This window comes from Apteryx mantelli, chromosome 16 (genome assembly GCF_036417845.1).
Source record: "Apteryx mantelli isolate bAptMan1 chromosome 16, bAptMan1.hap1, whole genome shotgun sequence".
NCBI classification, from domain to species: Eukaryota; Metazoa; Chordata; class Aves; order Apterygiformes; family Apterygidae; genus Apteryx; species Apteryx mantelli.
Genome location: NC_089993.1, coordinates 11,527,871 through 11,546,787, shown reverse-complemented (window position 1 = coordinate 11,546,787; position 18,917 = coordinate 11,527,871). Strand labels below are relative to the sequence as shown.

Sequence of the window (18,917 nt, the reverse complement as noted above, 5' to 3'; positions counted from 1 at the left end):
AGCACCCTTATTCTAGGGCTTGAGGTTTTGTCTTATTTTTCATCTAAAGTTAACTAACACACTGTACAAGCTGGTCAGAATATAACATAGTCCTTCAGCACAAATGTTTGCTGTTACCCTCCCCTTGGCTGAGCCCTGGCAGACCATCACGTACGAGTAATACAGATATCTCATTAAGTGGGGATCAATACATTTAAATTACACTCTAGCACAGGTAATCCACTTGAAGGCAAAGTGGGCATTTTAAACCCACTGAGAAGCCCTACTGACTCCTTTCCAAAGCTGGCCCAAAGAAGTCAACCAGCAAACATTTAACTGAACACAATTTATTACTTCTTAGAAGCTGAGTGAAGGTATTAAAAGTAAAACATAATGCAACATAGATGCATTTGACATACCTTCAGTCAAAATAATATTGCCATGCTTCAAGCAGAATGCAAAACTCAGAGTGCGTTTCTTCTGCATGAGCACCTTTAATAATCCAGTATGAGATGAAATCCTTAACAGACTACAGTTTAGAAAGAGACCCAACAAGGCCAGCAGGATATTAAGAAACTTAAAATAAATAAATAAAAATTAAAATAAAAAAAAATCCTGTATTACAAGGTCCAGCACACCTAAAAATTTAAAGCTACTATTAAAGGATTCCACAGCAGTCAAGAGAAAAATGCAGAAAATCAGGTTGTACCTTTCCAGTCAGGTCAGCCTTTTTTATTTAGTTAACCTCCATTTGGAACATACGGCAGGTGATCAAATGGAAAGTTAAGACTTTTAAGTTTGAAAGATATTTTGTTTTTAAATTACTGCTTAATAGAAATAATCACATCATATTTATATCAATTTTTGGTTTTACAGAACTAAATATTTACAAAACCCACATAAAGAAGCAATTCTGCCAAATACTTTTTTTTTTAATCATGCAACTCTCTGAAACAACAAATATTTTAAGAACCATTTCAGTTTGACAACTTACTTAAATATTTAAAAGCTATATAAAAAAAGCTAACATGACCATATTCCTTTAAGAGTACTCTTGCACCATTTTAAATCTGATTCTGTGCTCCACTTTCTAATGGAGAAAGTCAGTGGTCCTGAAGAACCACAGCTTACTCTCAGTGTACTGTATTACTCAAGCTCTTGCATACCCGAGTCTTCATCCTACAGCAAATTGGATACTACACCACTGAATGTGAAATTTAGTCAGTAAACATGTTTCAAAGCTAGCCCTACAATAATCTCTCACACCCCATTTACCCACAATAATGATCAAAATCTCTATCAACACTAAACAGCAAAGAGAAGATTTTCAAAAGCAACTCGCTATTAAAAGAGCACGAACTTGATAAAATGTTGACTTGCCAAGTCCTAGGCTCACTTAAATTGGATACAGCAAAGCAAAATATTGCAAAGGAACAGTCACTCTGGGAAGCGCTAGCCAAATTAGCCAAATGGGTAGCTCTCACTTTCGTTATTTGGCGCTGAGACTCATGAATAATTGACCACAGTGGAATACAGGTATATGGACAAAACTGAGCCCTGAAAACAAATAAATAAGAACTAGCCAACAACTCTTTACTCAAGAGATGAAACAAAACTCTATAGCATCTGTATGTGACTATGAAGTTATCATCCCAACCATGGCAACGGATTTAAATTTGGGGGGATGCTTTCTACAGTCTGCAGGTGGTGTGACACAGACAAACGCTACAGAAGGTTTTATTTTTAACAAACGGGAAATAGTAGTTGCCCAGTTTGAAAGACAAGTTAGGAAGAGGTTTATCAATGATAGCAAGCAATAATGAAACAAAGAAAATAAAAAACAGCACGAACTCATTCAACAAAGGAGAACACTTCCATAAAAGAGTTATTATTTACCATGTATCTAATACGGACCTGAAGTAGTTTGCTTTCCAATTATATTAATCCATTTCCTAAGCAACTGTGCTACCAACACACAATCCAAGCTGACCTTAAGTCAATGGCATAATTCCCAGTGACTTCAGCTGGAGCCAGGCTTTGCAACCACTGAGAAAAGCTCCATAAATATGAGTGAATTGTTCAAGCAGGAGAAAAAGTAAATACACACAACTATGTCAAAACTAACAACAGAACATAAACATTTGCTAACTAGCAAAACACATAACACCTTGCTCATTACCTACCAGTGACTTCAAAGCTCCATGAACAGGTTAGCTGTGGTGACAGTGTAGATCGATGTCTAGCGTGGCCTAGCAACCAAACCGCAAACAGAACCCAGAAGTTCAGTTAAATCCAGGACAGCACAAAATTCAGGGGCTTCCTTTCATTTATCCCTTCTGAGTGTCACGCACTCCAGAAAGAGACCAAACAGAAAGCATCCAGAGCATCATGTGTGACTGTTGAAAACTCATTAAAAGTTACAGTGACACTTCAAAAGCCACCAAATGCAACATCAGTTTTTGAGAGCTCCTTACTGTCTAAATACAGCATCCTTTAAGAACCATTTGACCTGTAAGACCTTTATGTTCCTCATCAGTCACAGTGGTCTAAAGCAACTTATTCATGAGTTTAAGTCCTTGATATGAAAATTACTCCAAATTTACATCAGTGCAACTAAAAAGTGTAAATTCCCTGAAAGACTTACTTAAACTAAAAAAATGAAATATCCTAATGATAACATCTTAACAGCATGAAATAGTTGTTCAGTCTGACAGATTAGTGATGGCACTAAAATGGACCAAAAAAAAAAAAGAACTGCTGTAAATTTTCTATCTAAATAAGTTGTTGCTACACGTTGTAGGCTCAGCTTGGCCTGAAGCAATGAATACGTGGCATATGGGTAACAGACAACTCTAAAGCTGGGTTTTTAAATAACTGCGTCATAGTTACTTAAACTCTAGTGAAGCAATTTTACTTCATTCTTCATTTTACTTATATATTTGGCTATATAAAGACACAAACCCTGTAACCTATCTTTCACAAAAACTAGCTTCGGGTCCAGTTCTGCTGTGTGGAATACGTGCATAAACCTAAGGACCCACAACAACTCCAGAAACAGTCCTGGGCTCAGAGGGATACAGTAAACCTACCCAAAAAGCAAATTAAACTTTATTCTTTCTCCATACCAATTACCCCTCAAAACCAACACCCATTACAAGATGTAATTCTGCAGAATTCCTGTGTTCTGAAAGTATGATAAATACATTTAGATTTACAGAATTTTTAAACAGGTTTTGCTCCCAAACATCCCACAAAGCTTTACGGCCGACCTGTTATTTTCTGTTCTTCCCCATATAGAAATTTGTCCTGCAACTTAAAACCTAAACCCTGCTTCTGCTCCTCTCGTCAGGCATTTAGCTGAAAGTCTAAGCAAGGGGAGTGAGCACCCCAAAACTCTCAGCTACTCCAGATTCCTGCTGCAGCTTCACACGAGCGCAGCCAGACGATGATCAATGTCCAGGAGGGAGGCCATAAACTTCAAAGGAAGCCAAGTAGAAAGATACCATACTTTATAACTGTGGCACTTGGGGCAGGGGGGCAATCGCTGTATACACTGTCTGGAAAGGAACACATTTGAGACTGTCTTTTTCTAATAAATAGTCATTAATCACTTGCAGCCACTTAGCAAAGGAGGTCCTGCACTGGCAGGCTAACTAGTGTAAGTGTTTAATACTGGATTGGAAAGGCTCAGGAAAGTGTCATCATAGCAATAATGCTACCTGCTAATGGAAACTTCCCCCTGGTTTCGATATCATCAGGACCTGACCTGAGCTTTTTGGAACAAGAGGACACAATTTGATGGTCACAGTTTGCTCTGACATTGTGGACACAACAAACCACGCAGTGATAACTACAGAAAGCCAGACAACCAAGAGCTTCTTGCAGCATTTTATCAGTGTAATGCTATAAAATACCATGACCAGTTTTGATCACATCTCTGTCATTACAAACATGAACACATGGATGATCAGTCTATGAGACAGACTGTGCAGGAATTGCCAGCTCCCTCCTACAGGGAGGCATGCAGCACACAGATGCTGCAGCGCACCAGCAAATGACACGCCAGAAATGCAGACATCAATGTCCTCAACCATGGGCATGAAGCTACAAGGGCAGGACCCAAGATATTTTCAGAGTACTTCAGAATCCTCCTTCTGCCATTCACTCCCCAGTTAGCAGCTTAGTCTGAGAGCAAACTACAGTTATAATTATCACCATAATTACTATTTTAATAAGAACCAATGACTTATCAAAATATTTCACTGAAGACTTGCACATCTTTTCTTGCAAGACTGCCAAAAAGGAAAAAGCTGGTTCACTGCTGATGTACCACTCCATGTATGCTGCCAGCAGTCAGCATCTCAAAGTTTCTATTTATACAACTGGATGACTAAACTCAATTCAAGTGAATGCCAAAATGTAAGCAATTTGAGGCACAGTAGCTGTGCAAAGTATTATTATTCTCCTGGTGTACACACTAACAGCTTTGTTTACTACATTTACTCCTCTTCTGCTTGTTTGCCTGTGTTTTATATGCTGTAGGCCAAGTTGTTGTTGAACTTAGATGCCTTAAGGTAGCCACTGAATCCATATTTACATATTTAAATGTCTGTGTCAGGCATCCACAGAAAGTTCTAAGTGCCTAAACAAGCTTTTAAGCATCTAAGTCAACATAATTAGGTGCCTAAACACAGATTTATCTCCAGCTACCCAAATCTGGATCTTTGCAGGCAACAAGTTGTTATTTTACATGAGAGCATTTTTACTACCAGGTATACACTGGTCTGGTAACTTGTTTTTTCTTCACGTGCTTGTTCAGTATCAAGATGCCTCCAGTAACACTCCCATCTCTACAAAAAGGTTTAGTTTAAGTTTCCAAAATTAGCAGATGGTCATTTAATGAGTTATGGCTCCAGGTACACTGTCAGATTGAGGAGAATGTTTCCCGGTTAAAAAGATAACTAACAATGCCGGTAGTTGTGGGGCTTTTCTCTGAGGTTTGTCCAGTTGTCATCCTGAAAAACTTATAGATAGGACATATGACAGAAAAGGACTGTACTTGCTGATCTGGTATGTGGTTGCTTGTTTCTGAACAGTCAAAATTTGCCTTAGAAACATAATTTTTCAGGTTTGTTTATTCATTTCTCAAGGAAGGGTCAATGGGTTGGATATAATTTCAGGGAACTCGCTTCACGCTAGTCAATGCAGCCACATTCATTGCTTTCTTTTGAAAAAACAACAACAACAAAAACAAACAAAAAACAACAACAAAAGAAGTTTTAACTGAAACATATGCCCTCCTCAATCAAAGAGTGGAATTATGAAGAACAAAGCTAACTCCAAACAAGCCAAGTTTTAAGAACAAAAACAAAGACCTCTCAGAAATTCAGAGAGCATGAAATCCAAAACTCATCATTAAGAAAGGCTGAGCTAATAGCATAAACTGTAAGAAAAAATATATATATATATACACTCAAATTGCATCAACATAACTGAATCAAAAAGCACATCTGAAAGACAAGCAAAGGCTGCAGCATTAAGCAAAAAATGAGTGCCCATGACTCATAAAATCAAATCCAAGTTAAACTTAACTTTGCAGTGTTATTCAGCTTTCCAGAATTGTTTTAAATAAACACTCTACTTACTAATACTCTCTAATAATATAACAGAATAGCAATAGAGCAGTACCCTGAAAATAAAATATATGTGGGAAGCATTCAAGATTTGACCTCAGTGTCAGCCACACTCTAGCGTGAAATTTTTTTTAGCAAACTGTTTTACTGAACTGATATTCATTTATTGTAGAGTTTAATTTCATTACCATGAAAAAAAAAAAAAGCCAATTATAGACATGGTATAAATAGTTTGTCCCTTGGAGGAATCCACTAATCATCTCTAAAAATAAGGAGTCACATGTTTGAAGTGTCCTGTACTGACCCTTTTGGTAGTTCACATAAAAGAATGAACTCAAGGTTACACTGTATGTAAATTAAAGCAACATTACACATCCCTCAATTTTTACATCCACCAGACTAGAAAGCCTAGTCTCTTCAATCAGAGATTACACCCCAACTTAGAGAAGCATTTGGCCACATATCTAACTTAAAGCTTGGCGGTACCTCCATGGAAGCCATAGCTCCATAAGGCAATGAGACTATTTGCTGCTTTAAAGCTAAGTTTTACCTACCATTACCTGCCTGAAAGCAGCTTGGTAGCCAGTTTGTAATACCAACCCCTTGCTGATTTCTATCTCTACGCACCCACCTTAGTCAAACCTTTGATTCAGGATGCATCCTATGCCCAGACTGTATAATGGCAAGCATGCAGGAATTCTGATCAGTAAATGGAAATCACTGAAAAACAGTTTGCCGAAGTCCTGTGCTGAACAGGTACATAATGGTAATATCGCAAACTAGTGACTCTCATTTCAAGTGTTACTAGCTACGCTTGCTATTCAGCCTGTAAGCTCTTCAAGGCAGGGACCTTTCCTCAGATATGTCTGGAAAGCTTCTAGTGCTGAGATGGTGCCATACAAATGAATAATAATTATATTTCCATGCAGGTCATTATTGTGCATAATGTAAATTACTTTCACTGATCCAAGATGAAATCATTTTCTCATTTTGAAATGAAAAGAGAGAGTAAAAATAATGATTACTTGTTTGACACTATTATTATAACAATAATTACATTTGCAGGTCCAGAATCCTCAGCTGCTATGTACTGACCTTAATGGAGTTATGCCAATAGATGGCAGCTGAAAACCTGGTCCCAGTCTTTGCTGAAGTCAAACCATTTCATGAGGACTAACTACTTTAAATGCGCAGCACTTCCATGAAAGATGGAAAGTTGAACACATTTTGCAGGTTGGGAACAGAAACACTCACATCTGAAATGGGAAGGGATGGATTCCTCTAACTGCACTTCAGGTATCCGAGTTAAAAGCATATTTGCCTCAGTCTGCCTATACAGTCAGTGCAGAGGAGCAGGCTTTTTCAGAGAGAGATTCAAATCTTAAGGCAACTGAATTACCTCCTGCAGGCATTCATCTCCCTCCGTTCATTAACAAGGGGCCGTGGCGTGCCAGGATGCAGTGGCCTGATGTTTGTCAGAATCAGTCCAGGCCACAGAGCTTGAGATGGACAGCCGCAGTCACGGCCACCAAGCATGAAAACACAAACCAACATTAGGAGGAACTGCAAGCGTTCAGGCTCTCTGGAAAAAAAGCTTCTCACAAGTATCAGACCAAAGGCGACCAACTCTGGACATCCAAGAACTGAGAACCCCAAAACTAGAGGTTGCTTGTAGATATATGGCTCTAAATATTTTGTTAGAGAGGTGAAGACGGTAGTGATAGGAGAACCAAACCCAGGTCTCAGGCTTTGGCTCCCGTCTTTACCAAAGCACTCTTCTGTTCAATAAGCAGTCTGCAGCACAGTGTCAAAGGCATAAACTTATTTTGAAAAAGTTAAGAGGGACTGAGGTTCCTAAGTCTGAAAAAAATCAGACTTGAGCACTTGGAAGTATTACCCACCACAAACTGCGCTAATATGAGCCCAAACCTGGTACTGTGACAGCTTAAACAGCGAGTTTCAAATCTGAAGCACATTTCATAGGCATTATTTCCAAAAGGGAGGGTGGCACGGGGAAGAGGGAAACTCAACACACAGGGTCCAGAGTCAGAGTTTCCCCTACCTCAGTCACCCACACAACCACTCACACGCTCACTCTGAGAGCAACCCTGCACTTCTGCCCCCTGCATCTGCCCATATCAGACAACTCATTTGTCCAAAGAAGAAAGCACACAGGACATTTGATCCCACTTAAAGAGTCAGTGGGAAAGATCTTGTTGAATCCATTAAGTATCAGACCTAATCTTAACGCTAAAGAAAATCAGGAAGTATTTGATTCAAATTAATCCTCAAGATTATATAATTTGACTATTCTTGTCAGTGAGACTCATTTATTGCTTTCATTGTACTGCTGGTCCCTCATCAAGCACTAATAAAATGCTGTATTTCATATTGTGGACTTTCAATATAGAAGCAAAAAAACATTTTGAAAAATACTTCTCAATACACCTCAAAGTAGTGACAGGTCACAAGGGCATTTTATACCAGAAAGTAACCATTTGCAACACCTGATAAGTAAATGGGATTTGTACATGTCTCCTGTACAACAGCTGGTCTTCTCTTGCCAAGAAAAGAAAAATGAACAGACTCCTATTTCAAAGGGAACATCTGCAAAGACCCATCGTACGTTAAAGAATAGAAAGAAAACAACCAGTGGCCTGAAAGAGACTTCCCATGACATAGCCAATTAATACGGATCCATTTCATGCAGTACTTTCCCACATCCCCACAGAAAAGATGCTTAATGAGATAACTGCTGCAGGAGTCCATCCATCTAATCTGGTTCTAATACTCTTCTTAAATAATGCATACATTAGCTCTCTGTTAGTGAAAAGATTTGTTTGTTTTATTAACATGTGCCTTGTTAAGTGCTAAGGCTTTCTAAAATCATTATGCAGTTTCTAGCTCCAGATGTATTGTTTCCCCCCCCTTTCTCATTATAAAATGATTAGTTGTCTCCATTGCCCTTTTCAGTTGTTATTAAAGTTGTAATGCAGTGTGATTAAACTCCTGTTAACCAGCAAAACTGTAGTTAACGGTCAAGTCAGCATTATGGGCCCATTCTGTAAGAAATTTATCATTTTTAGTCGCATCATAGCTTGATGCCATTAACTTTACTCACAGCCTAAGGTCCCTTAAGTAAGCCATTTCACTGAAACCAGCAGGTGTACCAAAATGAGCAAGAATCTAGTTTCTAGAGCTTGCTTCACACTAGGCTGAAATCTAACATGTAAATATTTAGCTCACATTAACTTCACTTGCACCTTTTAGATCTAGAATCAATTTTTAAAACCTTATTTGTTCACTCCTTGCATTAAGAGTTGAAATTGGTGAGGCCAAGTATCTACATCAACAAACTATTCAGAGTAGTAGTAGAATTAAAATACATGGAACCTATAAGTTCACTGTTTTAAGCAACAAGGAGTAAGCTAAGGGTGAAATCATTCCTGTTACTTGAAATCTCTTTGATTCTTCTGGAGCTTAACAAGTTATTTCATGCCCAAGTGCAACTTCATATAGCAAAATCCCACTGAATACTGTGAGAGTCTTCCAGCAGTAGCCCAGTTCCTCCCCTGCTTCTTCCCAAGGTAGGAGTACTTTCCCTCAGACATACACCTTGCTACCCTCACAATCTAAAGCTGTGCTTTAAATCTAGTTGCTCTACTAAAATTGGGGCAATATGCAGAAACTCCCTCGTTAAGCACCTTGCGCTTGGGTAAGGCACTGATGCTCAGCAAAGGCTAGGTTTGGGCTGCGTGGTAGTTTCTGGTGACACAGCCCTGAGAATTGACCTGCAGAACCTAAATATTATATGGGCAAGTACTCTTCAAAATAGTAAAGTTTGATGGATGGACTTCAGAGAAAGCAGAGAAAAGCTTCCAGTTTGCTTTTTGCTGTATGATTCACATAGTTGTCTCCAAACATTCTGGAGTTGCTGCTAGTTTCCATTCATTAGATATGATCACAGTTTTTATAATAGCTCCTAATGTTGAGTAGAGCTGTAGATAGCTGCCTTTCCTGTTCTCAGTAATTCACAGGTATTACAGAATTCAGGCAAATTTATTACAACTTTTGACTTCTTGCATCTTTCACCTCTAACCAGCATGCATCACGTAACTGAGCTGGGGGGAACAAACGCAAGGCAATACAACCTAAAGGAATATGCCTGAGCGTATTCAGCTGACCAACCCATGGAGCAGCCATGGAAGCAGCCTCACTCCCCATCGTCCCAGGAGAAGAAATACCTCATTCCCCACTATACAGAAGAAAAAAGGGGGGTCAATACTGACCCTCAGGAATGCCCTCCGCAGATTAACTTTTGCTTGGAGTTAAAGTCACTGTCCTCAAACACACAACATTTTATCTTTTCATTTAAGAGTTCTGAACATTTCAAGCTATTGATAGTTCCTTTGACAGCTTCATGCTGAAAGAAACATGCAATTTCTTAGAAACGAATACACAAAATTTCAGACTCAAGAAGTGCTTTGATCCCACACCAGCAGGCAACAGTCACATTTCACTGAACTGACACAGTGGCAAGGCGCTGGTATTTTTGCTTTGCTGGGTGATGCGCAGTAAGGAAACCCCAGTGGCACCACATGGCACACAACATTAAGGGGCAGCTACGCAGCCTGCAACGGTTGCCTTCAACGACTACTTCTACAGCAGAGGCCACAGCTGGGTAACACAAGCACGTCCACCGCGATGCACAACTGCGTGTCAGTGCAATGCCAGGCCTGGGCTAGAATTGCAGCAGACGTTGTGCTGTTGCCTTGGTCTCATCACTCGCAGCCCTGGAGCCGCTATTTGCATTCCTGCTTCTCTCCTTTGGGCTCCTAACCCAAAACATCCACCAACAGGCTCCTTCCGCCATCGCTAACAAGCTGCATTAAACAGTCAGCTAAGGCTAAGCAGCATGCTTACTAAATTTTTGCAAACAGTTGTTAGATGCCTTCCAAAGACAATACCCTTAAATAATCAGACTATTCTCAGAAGATAGCTTAATTCTTGCTTGCTTTCAATGCTTGAGTTTTGCTGAATGAATAAAGCTTGTGCAAACAGTGTTGAGTAGCTGTAAAAACTATACACGATTGCAAACACCCACTGAAGTCACTGCTACTGGTACAATTCCTACTTCTTTAGAGATATATCTGTAAGGTGGTTTAATCAAATGTGGAACAACTGCAGGAAACTGCTTATGAGTAATGAAAGCTCCAGATGTAGCTGGCCAGGGAATCTAGCACAGTAGATGTTTTCAGTTGCAGAATGGTTCAATTCAAAGCTGTTTCTTCCTGCCAAGTTGCCAATTCATATTAAATCATGCACAGGTACAGTGACAACTTTTTTTTTCCCTTAAAATAACTACAGTGCAATATTATTTCATATTTCAAATGCAATTGCTTATTACATGTATCTGACAGCATTTAAAAAACAATCTAAATAACTCTAAACACTTGGTTCGAAGAATTATGTTTCTTTTCCTACAGACATAAATTACCAAATTCTCACATTATTTACTTATGTCTGACTTGGTAAAACAAAATATCACAGTTTGTCTTGTACATGGTCAGGGACAAAGGAAAAACAAAATAAAAATTCTGCAACTTCATATGTCTTTTTTAGACATAGGTTTTACAAGTACCACCTTCTGCAAAATGTCCAAAATCTGGTTTGTGCAATTTTAAAAATCTCTTGTTCTAGATTAGTTAAAATAAAACATATTTAGTATAAAGGTTCTTGTAAAAAACAGTTAGCAATGCTTCAGTGTGGTGGAGCTGAGAGACTGATCAAGTACACAGTATTTCATAGACAAACAATTAGTAGTCTTGCCAGAAAATATTTTAAATGTGTGACTTCATTAACAGACCAAAGAAAGCTAAAAATTAATATTCTTTTTTGGTTAAGATGCAAGAGTGAGAAGTCTTTGAAAAAAATACTTTGAGAGTCTCTTAGACACACTTAACCCAAAGATATGTGGATATAATGGGACTACTGAATTCACACCAGCCAGCTTCTGAAAGCATTTCAAAACAATTTGATGTACACAAACTATGGGAAACTTAGATTGAAGAGGATAACAACTTCACTTACATAAATTGCATTTTAATGTGGAAATACAGCAACAGAAAGTCTTCTTTCATATAGATTTTATATCATGTAATGCCATTAAATAGGGATACTCCTCACACGTTTAGTCCGTAATCAAGCGGCCTGCTTCTGAGACATACAACATACATAGGGTTAGATACATAAACACATGCATGAAGGAGGAATTGGGATTTCGACCTACCAATGTAAGTGAGCTGCCAGGTTGTTAAGGTAGAGATCTGCACAAATCCAATTTCCCTATGTCTGTTCCATCAAATACACGTTTTAATCAATAGATGGATGTTTAAGTGTGGGTTATTATATTCTGACAGAGTCATTTTAAGGATGGTAGCCACTTCCCAGGGTGTAGGCTGAGCAAAGCCACAAGCATTACAAAGGCATCCTGAAGAAGTGTTGCCAAATCACCTCTTGACAAAGCATTTTTCTCCAGCGTATTTTTCTTTTTTTTTTTAATAGCAACGTTGCCCATTGCGGGACAGCTCAGTGCGACACACTAGTTATTGAGATAACATGGGGAAAGCAGGTACGTTCAACATGTGTTTGAAAGCATGTTTTCCGCAAGAAACCCAAGCGCTCCACATTGAGGTCTTTGACCAAGTTGGTATGCACAAAGGAGCAACTTGCAAGCGTCAGCATCAAAGTAAGAGCATCCCAAGCCCCGGAGCCCACCACACGGGGCCCGCTGGCAGATGCCACCAGCCCTGAAGTCGGCGCGTGCCGAGCCCGGCCCAGGCAGCACCTTGCGGGGCCGCTCGAGCCGTGGCCGGCGCCACCAGCCCAGGGGAGCACGGGAGCAGCCCGGGGAGCACAGCGTTCCCTGCGGCCAGAGCCTCCATCCACCCCTGCAGGGGACACAGGGGCTAACCGCAGGGCCAAGGGGAAAAACAGCTCGAAAGAAGAGACTAGATTTTTAGGAAAAGAGAGAGGGGGCAGAGTACTGGAGGAAAAACAGTGGAGTTTGACTAGTCAAATTTATGGATACAATAAGCATTAACACAAGACTACACGTGGAGACAAAAACTGAATGTAGCAAGCAGGAATTTCAATTTTTACACTTAGGAAACCTACAGAGATCCACATGCACTGAACGAGTACGTGTCCCTTCTCCGAAAAGCTGCCCCGAGCGCTGGGGACAGGGCACGACTCTGCGCGGGGTGGCTGGCTACAGCCTTTCCATGGCTGCAGCACCCACAGGCATTAACGAAGGTAAGTCATCTATGAACCCTAACCACTCGCTTTCTCTCTCAAGACGTAAACAGAAAAACAGAAACAGAGCGCACGCACTTCAGGGGAGAACACAGAGCTCTTCAACCCGAGCTCACCGCAACGGAGTGAAAGGGGAAACAGAAGCACCTTCTCTGGAGCCAGGGAAGACCAGGCACCGGCGGTATGTACCAACGCGCTTTTCTGAGGTCTGCATTAACTTCCCCGGAGCACAGTTAATCCACTCCCTTACCTGCCTATCAGAAAATTCAGAAATGTCACCTGCAACAGGGCTAGCTTTCCAACAACCTGCAGCTCCAGGCCTGATTTAAACACACGGCAGTTTGCAAAAAAGAGGAAAAAAAAAAAATCAGAAAAGACGAGGAGAGAGGGCACGTTTTCAGTACCCTTGAATTTCCAGCGGGTGACAAGTTATTGCATTAAACCTCACTGCTCGTTACCTACGGGGCCTGACGGAGCTGCGCAACAGGGAACAGTGCTTGCGTGGCTTTCAGGTGGAAAAAGGAGGAGGAAGAAATAACAGTAATAAAAATCGGAAGCCTGAAGAGCAAAGCAGGGGAGCGGGCGGCGGGCGAAGTCCAGCGGGTGCAGAAGACGCCAATTCCGGGGGAGAATCGCGCCTAAAAGGGGGTTTGGGGGAGCAGCGGGAGCGCTGCCCTGTGCCGGGGGACACACGGGGGGGCCCACGCGGGGGAAGGGGGGGCAGAGCCCACGCGGGGGGGGGGGGGGCGAGGGGCTCTGCCGGCGGCGCCGCAGGCCCCCCGGCCCCGGCGCCGCTCTCGCCCCCCGCCGCCAAGTTCGCGCGGAGCCCGGACGCGCTCCGTCAACCGCCGCCACGGAGCCGACCCCGAGGGGGCCGCGGGAGGCCGGGGAGGCGCCCGCCGCCCCCGCGCCGCACCTACCAGCGCCTCGCCCTGCAGGGCGGCGGGGCCGCGGCGCGGCTGGGGCGCCCGGTGGTCGCCGGCGGGGGCGCCGCCGCGGTCGCGCTTCTCCCGCCCGGCGCCGCCGCCGTCCCGCTGCTCCTCGGCGGCGTCGAGGGAGGTGAAGTTCCAGACGAGCAGGGTCTGCAGCAGCAGCACGGTGAGCGCCGCCAGCAGCGCCGAGTGCGAGCGCCGCGCCAGCCGCCGGCCGCACGCCGCCGCCACCATCTTCGCCGCCGCCGCGCTGCCGAGAGCCGCCGCATCCGCCGCGGCGCGGGGTTTTCAGACGGGCAGCGCCAGACGTCAGCAGGGGGAGGGCGGAGGTGTGGGGACGGCGCAGGGAGGGAGGGAAGGAGGGAGGGAGAGAGGGCGGCGTGTCTGTTTGTGTCTCTGTGTCTGTGTGCGGGGAGGGGAGGGGGGGTCGGCCGCGGCCCCGCGTGCCGGCGAGCCCGCGAGGGGCCGGAGGAGGGAGGGGAAGGGGCGGGCTGGAGCCGGGGTAGAAGCGGGAGCGGGGTCCGGCGGCGGCGGCGGCGGCGGGGCGAGCCGCGGCCCTGCGCCGGGGGAAGGGGCCGCCGGCGCGCGCGGGGCGGGGCGCGGGCTCGCTCCGCGCCTCACGGCGAGGCGAGGCGGGGGAGGGGCCGGCGCGGTGGCCGCGCGGGCTGCAGGCGGGCGGCGACTGCCATCTTCTGAGGGAAAGCGGCCGCGGCGCCGCGAGCCGCCGGGGCGAGGCGCGAGGGAGGCGGCGGCACCTGCCGGGAGGGCGGCGGCGGCGGGGCCCCCCGGAGCGGAGCGGAGCGGCGCCATGAGCGGCTCCACGAGGCGGGGGGCGCCGGCCGCCCCGTTCTCCTTCCTCCTCGTGGCCAAAATGTTCTGATTTCTCGGCTGATATTTGCCTTTTTTTAAAACCGCGTCGACCGAGGCAGTTCCCGTTGACCTGATCGCAGGCCGTTTGGGGGGCGCGTTCATGTGCTGGTGACGCTAGAAATGCCTGAGGCCAAAAGCAGCTCCTCGGTGTGATTTGCGTTACTGAATACACGGAGATCATAGACAAACAATCAGTAGCTCCACATTCGCTCATTTTCCTGCTGTGTAGCTATTGACTAGTTTATACTTTTGAAAGATGCTTTCTCTTAATTTTTTTAGAACCAACACAGATCTGAATGTGACCTTCAATCTGTGGGGCCCCCCACAGAGAATGGCTAAGTAACTTGACTGCTTACTCTATAGATATACACGCACACTTTTAAAAGAAATTACTGCAGCGCCCACCTGGCACAGGGTCATCCACATGTATAACACAGGTGCCTGGCTGTACCACAGCTACTGTCATACCTAAGTGTGTACAAACTTTTATATGCAAAAATGGTGTGGGGAATTTTTCTGAAGCAAGCAACAGGCTTTTGGCCTAGGTGGCTATTCTTTAAAGGACATTCAATGATATTAAAGAGCAGAAGCAACCCTGGGCTGGAAACAGTCATGGTGCAAAACCGCCACAGCTCTGCAACCGAAAGGTCTTGCACAGAGGCAAGGTGACTGTAATTACCTGCCCCGTGTCTCAAAAAGTGCACTTAATGGATTACTTCAGCTCCCTTTTGTTCCTTATTGGTAGTGGCTTTTTAATCCGAAAGATCTCATTATCTGATGATAGTAGTAAAGTAGGGAGTTTTTTAATCTGTCTGCACAATACCTCTTTTCTTAAGCCCAATTCCACTTTACAAGCCAAATCAAAGATGAAAAATTGTATCTTCTGATTGAGGCAATTCCTCTTTCTAATGATAGCCAAGTAGAATTTGCAGACTAGTAATATTTTGTTTCCATCGGAAGTACTTTACTTTACGATTTGAAGAATAATAAAACAAGCAGTAAGATTCAGAGGCATTAAGGGAATATTTTTCCTGATCCAGTGAGGCTACAAACATAATTTACTGGGATGTATCTTTTGTTGCAATGTTACAAAAGCTGATGAAATACAAGGCAGACTAGAGATAAGCATTGTTTAAATACTTTACTTTCCAAAGCCATGTACAGCTGGACAAATAGACTCTCTAATGTTACAATTAATTGTCAATAACAATCTTATGATCTGACAGAAGGATCAGTTTTAGGAATAATCTGTTCTTAACACATTAATTTTGAGGCCCCAGGGATAAACTCTTTTCTTAGAAAAAACAAGCAAGGTATTATTTCATACATGAAAAGTTCATGGACTCTCTGGTCCTGTACTATCAACTTGCACTGTTCAATACACATTTCATACTAGCTCTATCCTGATGTGAAACTATTGACTTGAGTGTAGCTACTCCTCATTTGCAGAGTAGTGAGATCTGAACCAGGCCCTAATACACAGGTGCAGTTTCAAACTGAGTAGTGATATTCAGAGTATGCACCATTAACTTCAAGGTGGCTCTAAACACAGAGGTCAAAATACATAATTAGTAACTTCCAGGTAAGATAACGCAAAAGTGTACTTCATTCTATTCAATGGCTAAACATGCTCTGGCTGACCTTCAGCTGATTTAGTGGGATAGTGTCAATTTATGCCATCTGTGGTGATGGCCAACTGTTCTTAATGGACAGAGTGCCTGTGATAACAATTTTTGAGTATCAGCCTTCCCTACCACTTGCATGTGCACAGGATTTGGTGGTCACACAGTACAGCTAAGTGAATTGTTCAAACGAACAAAACAATCAAATTCAAAGTCTCTTGAGTACTTTTGTTGGACAGTCTGCACAGCTCAGTAAATTGATGGACAATTTTTATTCAAAACCATCAAATGATTTGACATTACAAATGTACTTAAGCAAACTTGCTGACAAATACTAGATAAAAGTGCCTTCCTTTTCAAAAGCAGCTAGAGAATTTGAGGTCTTAGTATGTGGTTGCCCCATACAGCATTCCCTTAGTGCTTGTAGAGTTTAGACACTCAAAGGATCCAGAAAAAACATACTTCATTTGAGCAGGCAGAACCACCAGTAGCTTTGAACAGTCATAGACCTCATGACCTGATCCTGATCATGTTTATCCCTTCATGAAAAGGGAGACACCACTCAAACTGATGGCATAAAACTGCTAAAAAGCAAAATTCAACTGGTGAACACACACATTCAGTGTCTAAAAGAAAAATGTTGACACAATTTAAGCAAAAAATATTTGAATACAGAGCTTTTACTGTGTTTCTGTGGGATGCCGTGAGTGCTGTGAAGGGGCACTGCCTAACTCTTGACAGCAACAGGATTTTTCTGTGCCTCCATTGTTTGCTTCAAGATCTTCCTCAGCAGCTTCACATTGCCAGCAGGTTTTTAACAGAAGCTCCTTTGCTCCTAGGTTTATAAATCCCTTCAGATTAACTGTGGCTCATCTGCTTCCCTGCCCCCAAGAAGTTTGCATAGCCTCTTCAAGGAGGTTTCTTTTTTCTTTTTCTTCTCTCTTTTTTTCTCCTCTTTCCTGGTTTCAGCTACTAGCAATGCTACTCATTTTCATTTTTTTATCCACTTCCCTGCCTCAGCTCTCCTGTGCAACTGCAGAGAAGATCCCTTCTTGTTAATCTCTACCTGACAAGCTCACCAGTGAAGGTCATGATATGTTATGATAAAACCACAGAAAGCCAGGCAACATTTTAGCACAGGGTAATACTGCATTTTATAAGAGGAACACGGCAGTAATTATGACCAAATTTTGATCCATGGTTCCTTAAAATTTTTACGAACTACTGGAAAATGTCTTCCAGATTTTCAAGGGCAATTTTTAACTACACAGGCAAATGTGAATTTTCATAATTTCTGTATATAATTTAAGCCAGTGAGGAGTAACTGTGCATGTTCAGTCTTATGTGTGTCATACTGAATGCATGTCCAGAGAGATTTGCATCCAAACCACAATAATTTATAGGCCATAAAGATCTGAGCCTTCAGTGCAAAACCAGCCCTGCATGTGGGTGGGAGCTCAGTATGTGACACTTGTGGCCGGAGTGAAAAGAAACTGCAGGGGGAGGGGAGCAAACTTCCTCATTAACAACATCCTCCTCTCCCCTGCGTTTATAGAGGTTAGGTAAAGCTTGGAAAGGAGAATGCAGTAGGTATGGCTGGATAAAAGGATGGGCTGCCTATTACTTTTGCTATTGATAACAATTTTATGAGTCACAGTGCAGATCATACAGCGCCGAGCCATGCTCCTTTTTCAGGCCCATCCCTGCTCTCTGTAAGATGGGAGCCCTTTCTTCTTTCCGTGGATTTCGAGAGTGGTCTGCAGCCTCGGGGATCTGCCAGAGCAGCACTGCTGGACAGCAGGTCCAGGGCTTGCAGTGGGAACACCAGGGCAGAAGTCCTCGGCCTTGTACAGATCCAGGCTGATCTGAGCATTTCCCAAGGAATCAAGGAGGTTCCAGCCTGTTAGCCTGTCTCATATGGAAATCAGTCCAGTTGACTCCAAAAACTGAATACAGAAAAAATTGTATGAACAGAATCTTGAAGTGATTGCCTTCTTTTGGCACTCATTTTTAAAAACCATGTTGTGACCAGTAACCACTAACTGCTCATAACATCCTCTGCTGCTGAAGAAAACAGCCAAACAGAAATCAGGAGGAGTATAATTTAGCTAATTATTTTTCCTGTGCTAAAATGATTCAGACTAGGAAGTAAAAAGGGCAAGACTGAGCTCCATGAGAATTTGAAGATGAAAAAAATCACAAAAATCAAAAAACTCAACTGCACAAATCCTAACCAGAACAAACAAAAATCAGAAATGACATTATAAAAGTTACAACCATAAAATTGACTTTTCTTATTATCACATTCATGAATGATGGCAGCTCTAGTGATCTGTGTTGCATCAAAAAAGATTTAATCTGGCTACACAAAGGAGAATTACCACTCTGAAAATCTCTGATGTTGCTCACGTTATGTGAGACTATTAGTATGTAGCATAAGTATACGAGAGAAAAAACAGATTTGATACTTAATAGAAAAGTATTATTATGGTTGCACTTAACTGTCAAAGAGGTTGTGTGTTTTAAACAGGTGTATCTAAAATAAGTTGGCTAATTTGCTGTAAAAA

At 42.7% G+C, this 18,917-nt stretch overlaps 1 protein-coding gene across 1 annotated transcript in view; it reads right to left on the bottom strand.

Annotated features, from left to right (window-relative positions):
- XYLT1 (xylosyltransferase 1) overlaps positions 1 to 14,092 on the bottom strand; it is a 221,350-nt gene extending 207,258 nt beyond the window's left edge. The window contains exon 1 of the mRNA XM_067306545.1: positions 13,847 to 14,092. Within this exon, the coding sequence (XP_067162646.1) occupies positions 13,847 to 14,092 (246 nt within the window). The remainder of the gene's footprint in view (positions 1 to 13,846) is intronic.
- Between the last annotated feature and the right edge of the window lie 4,825 nt (positions 14,093 to 18,917).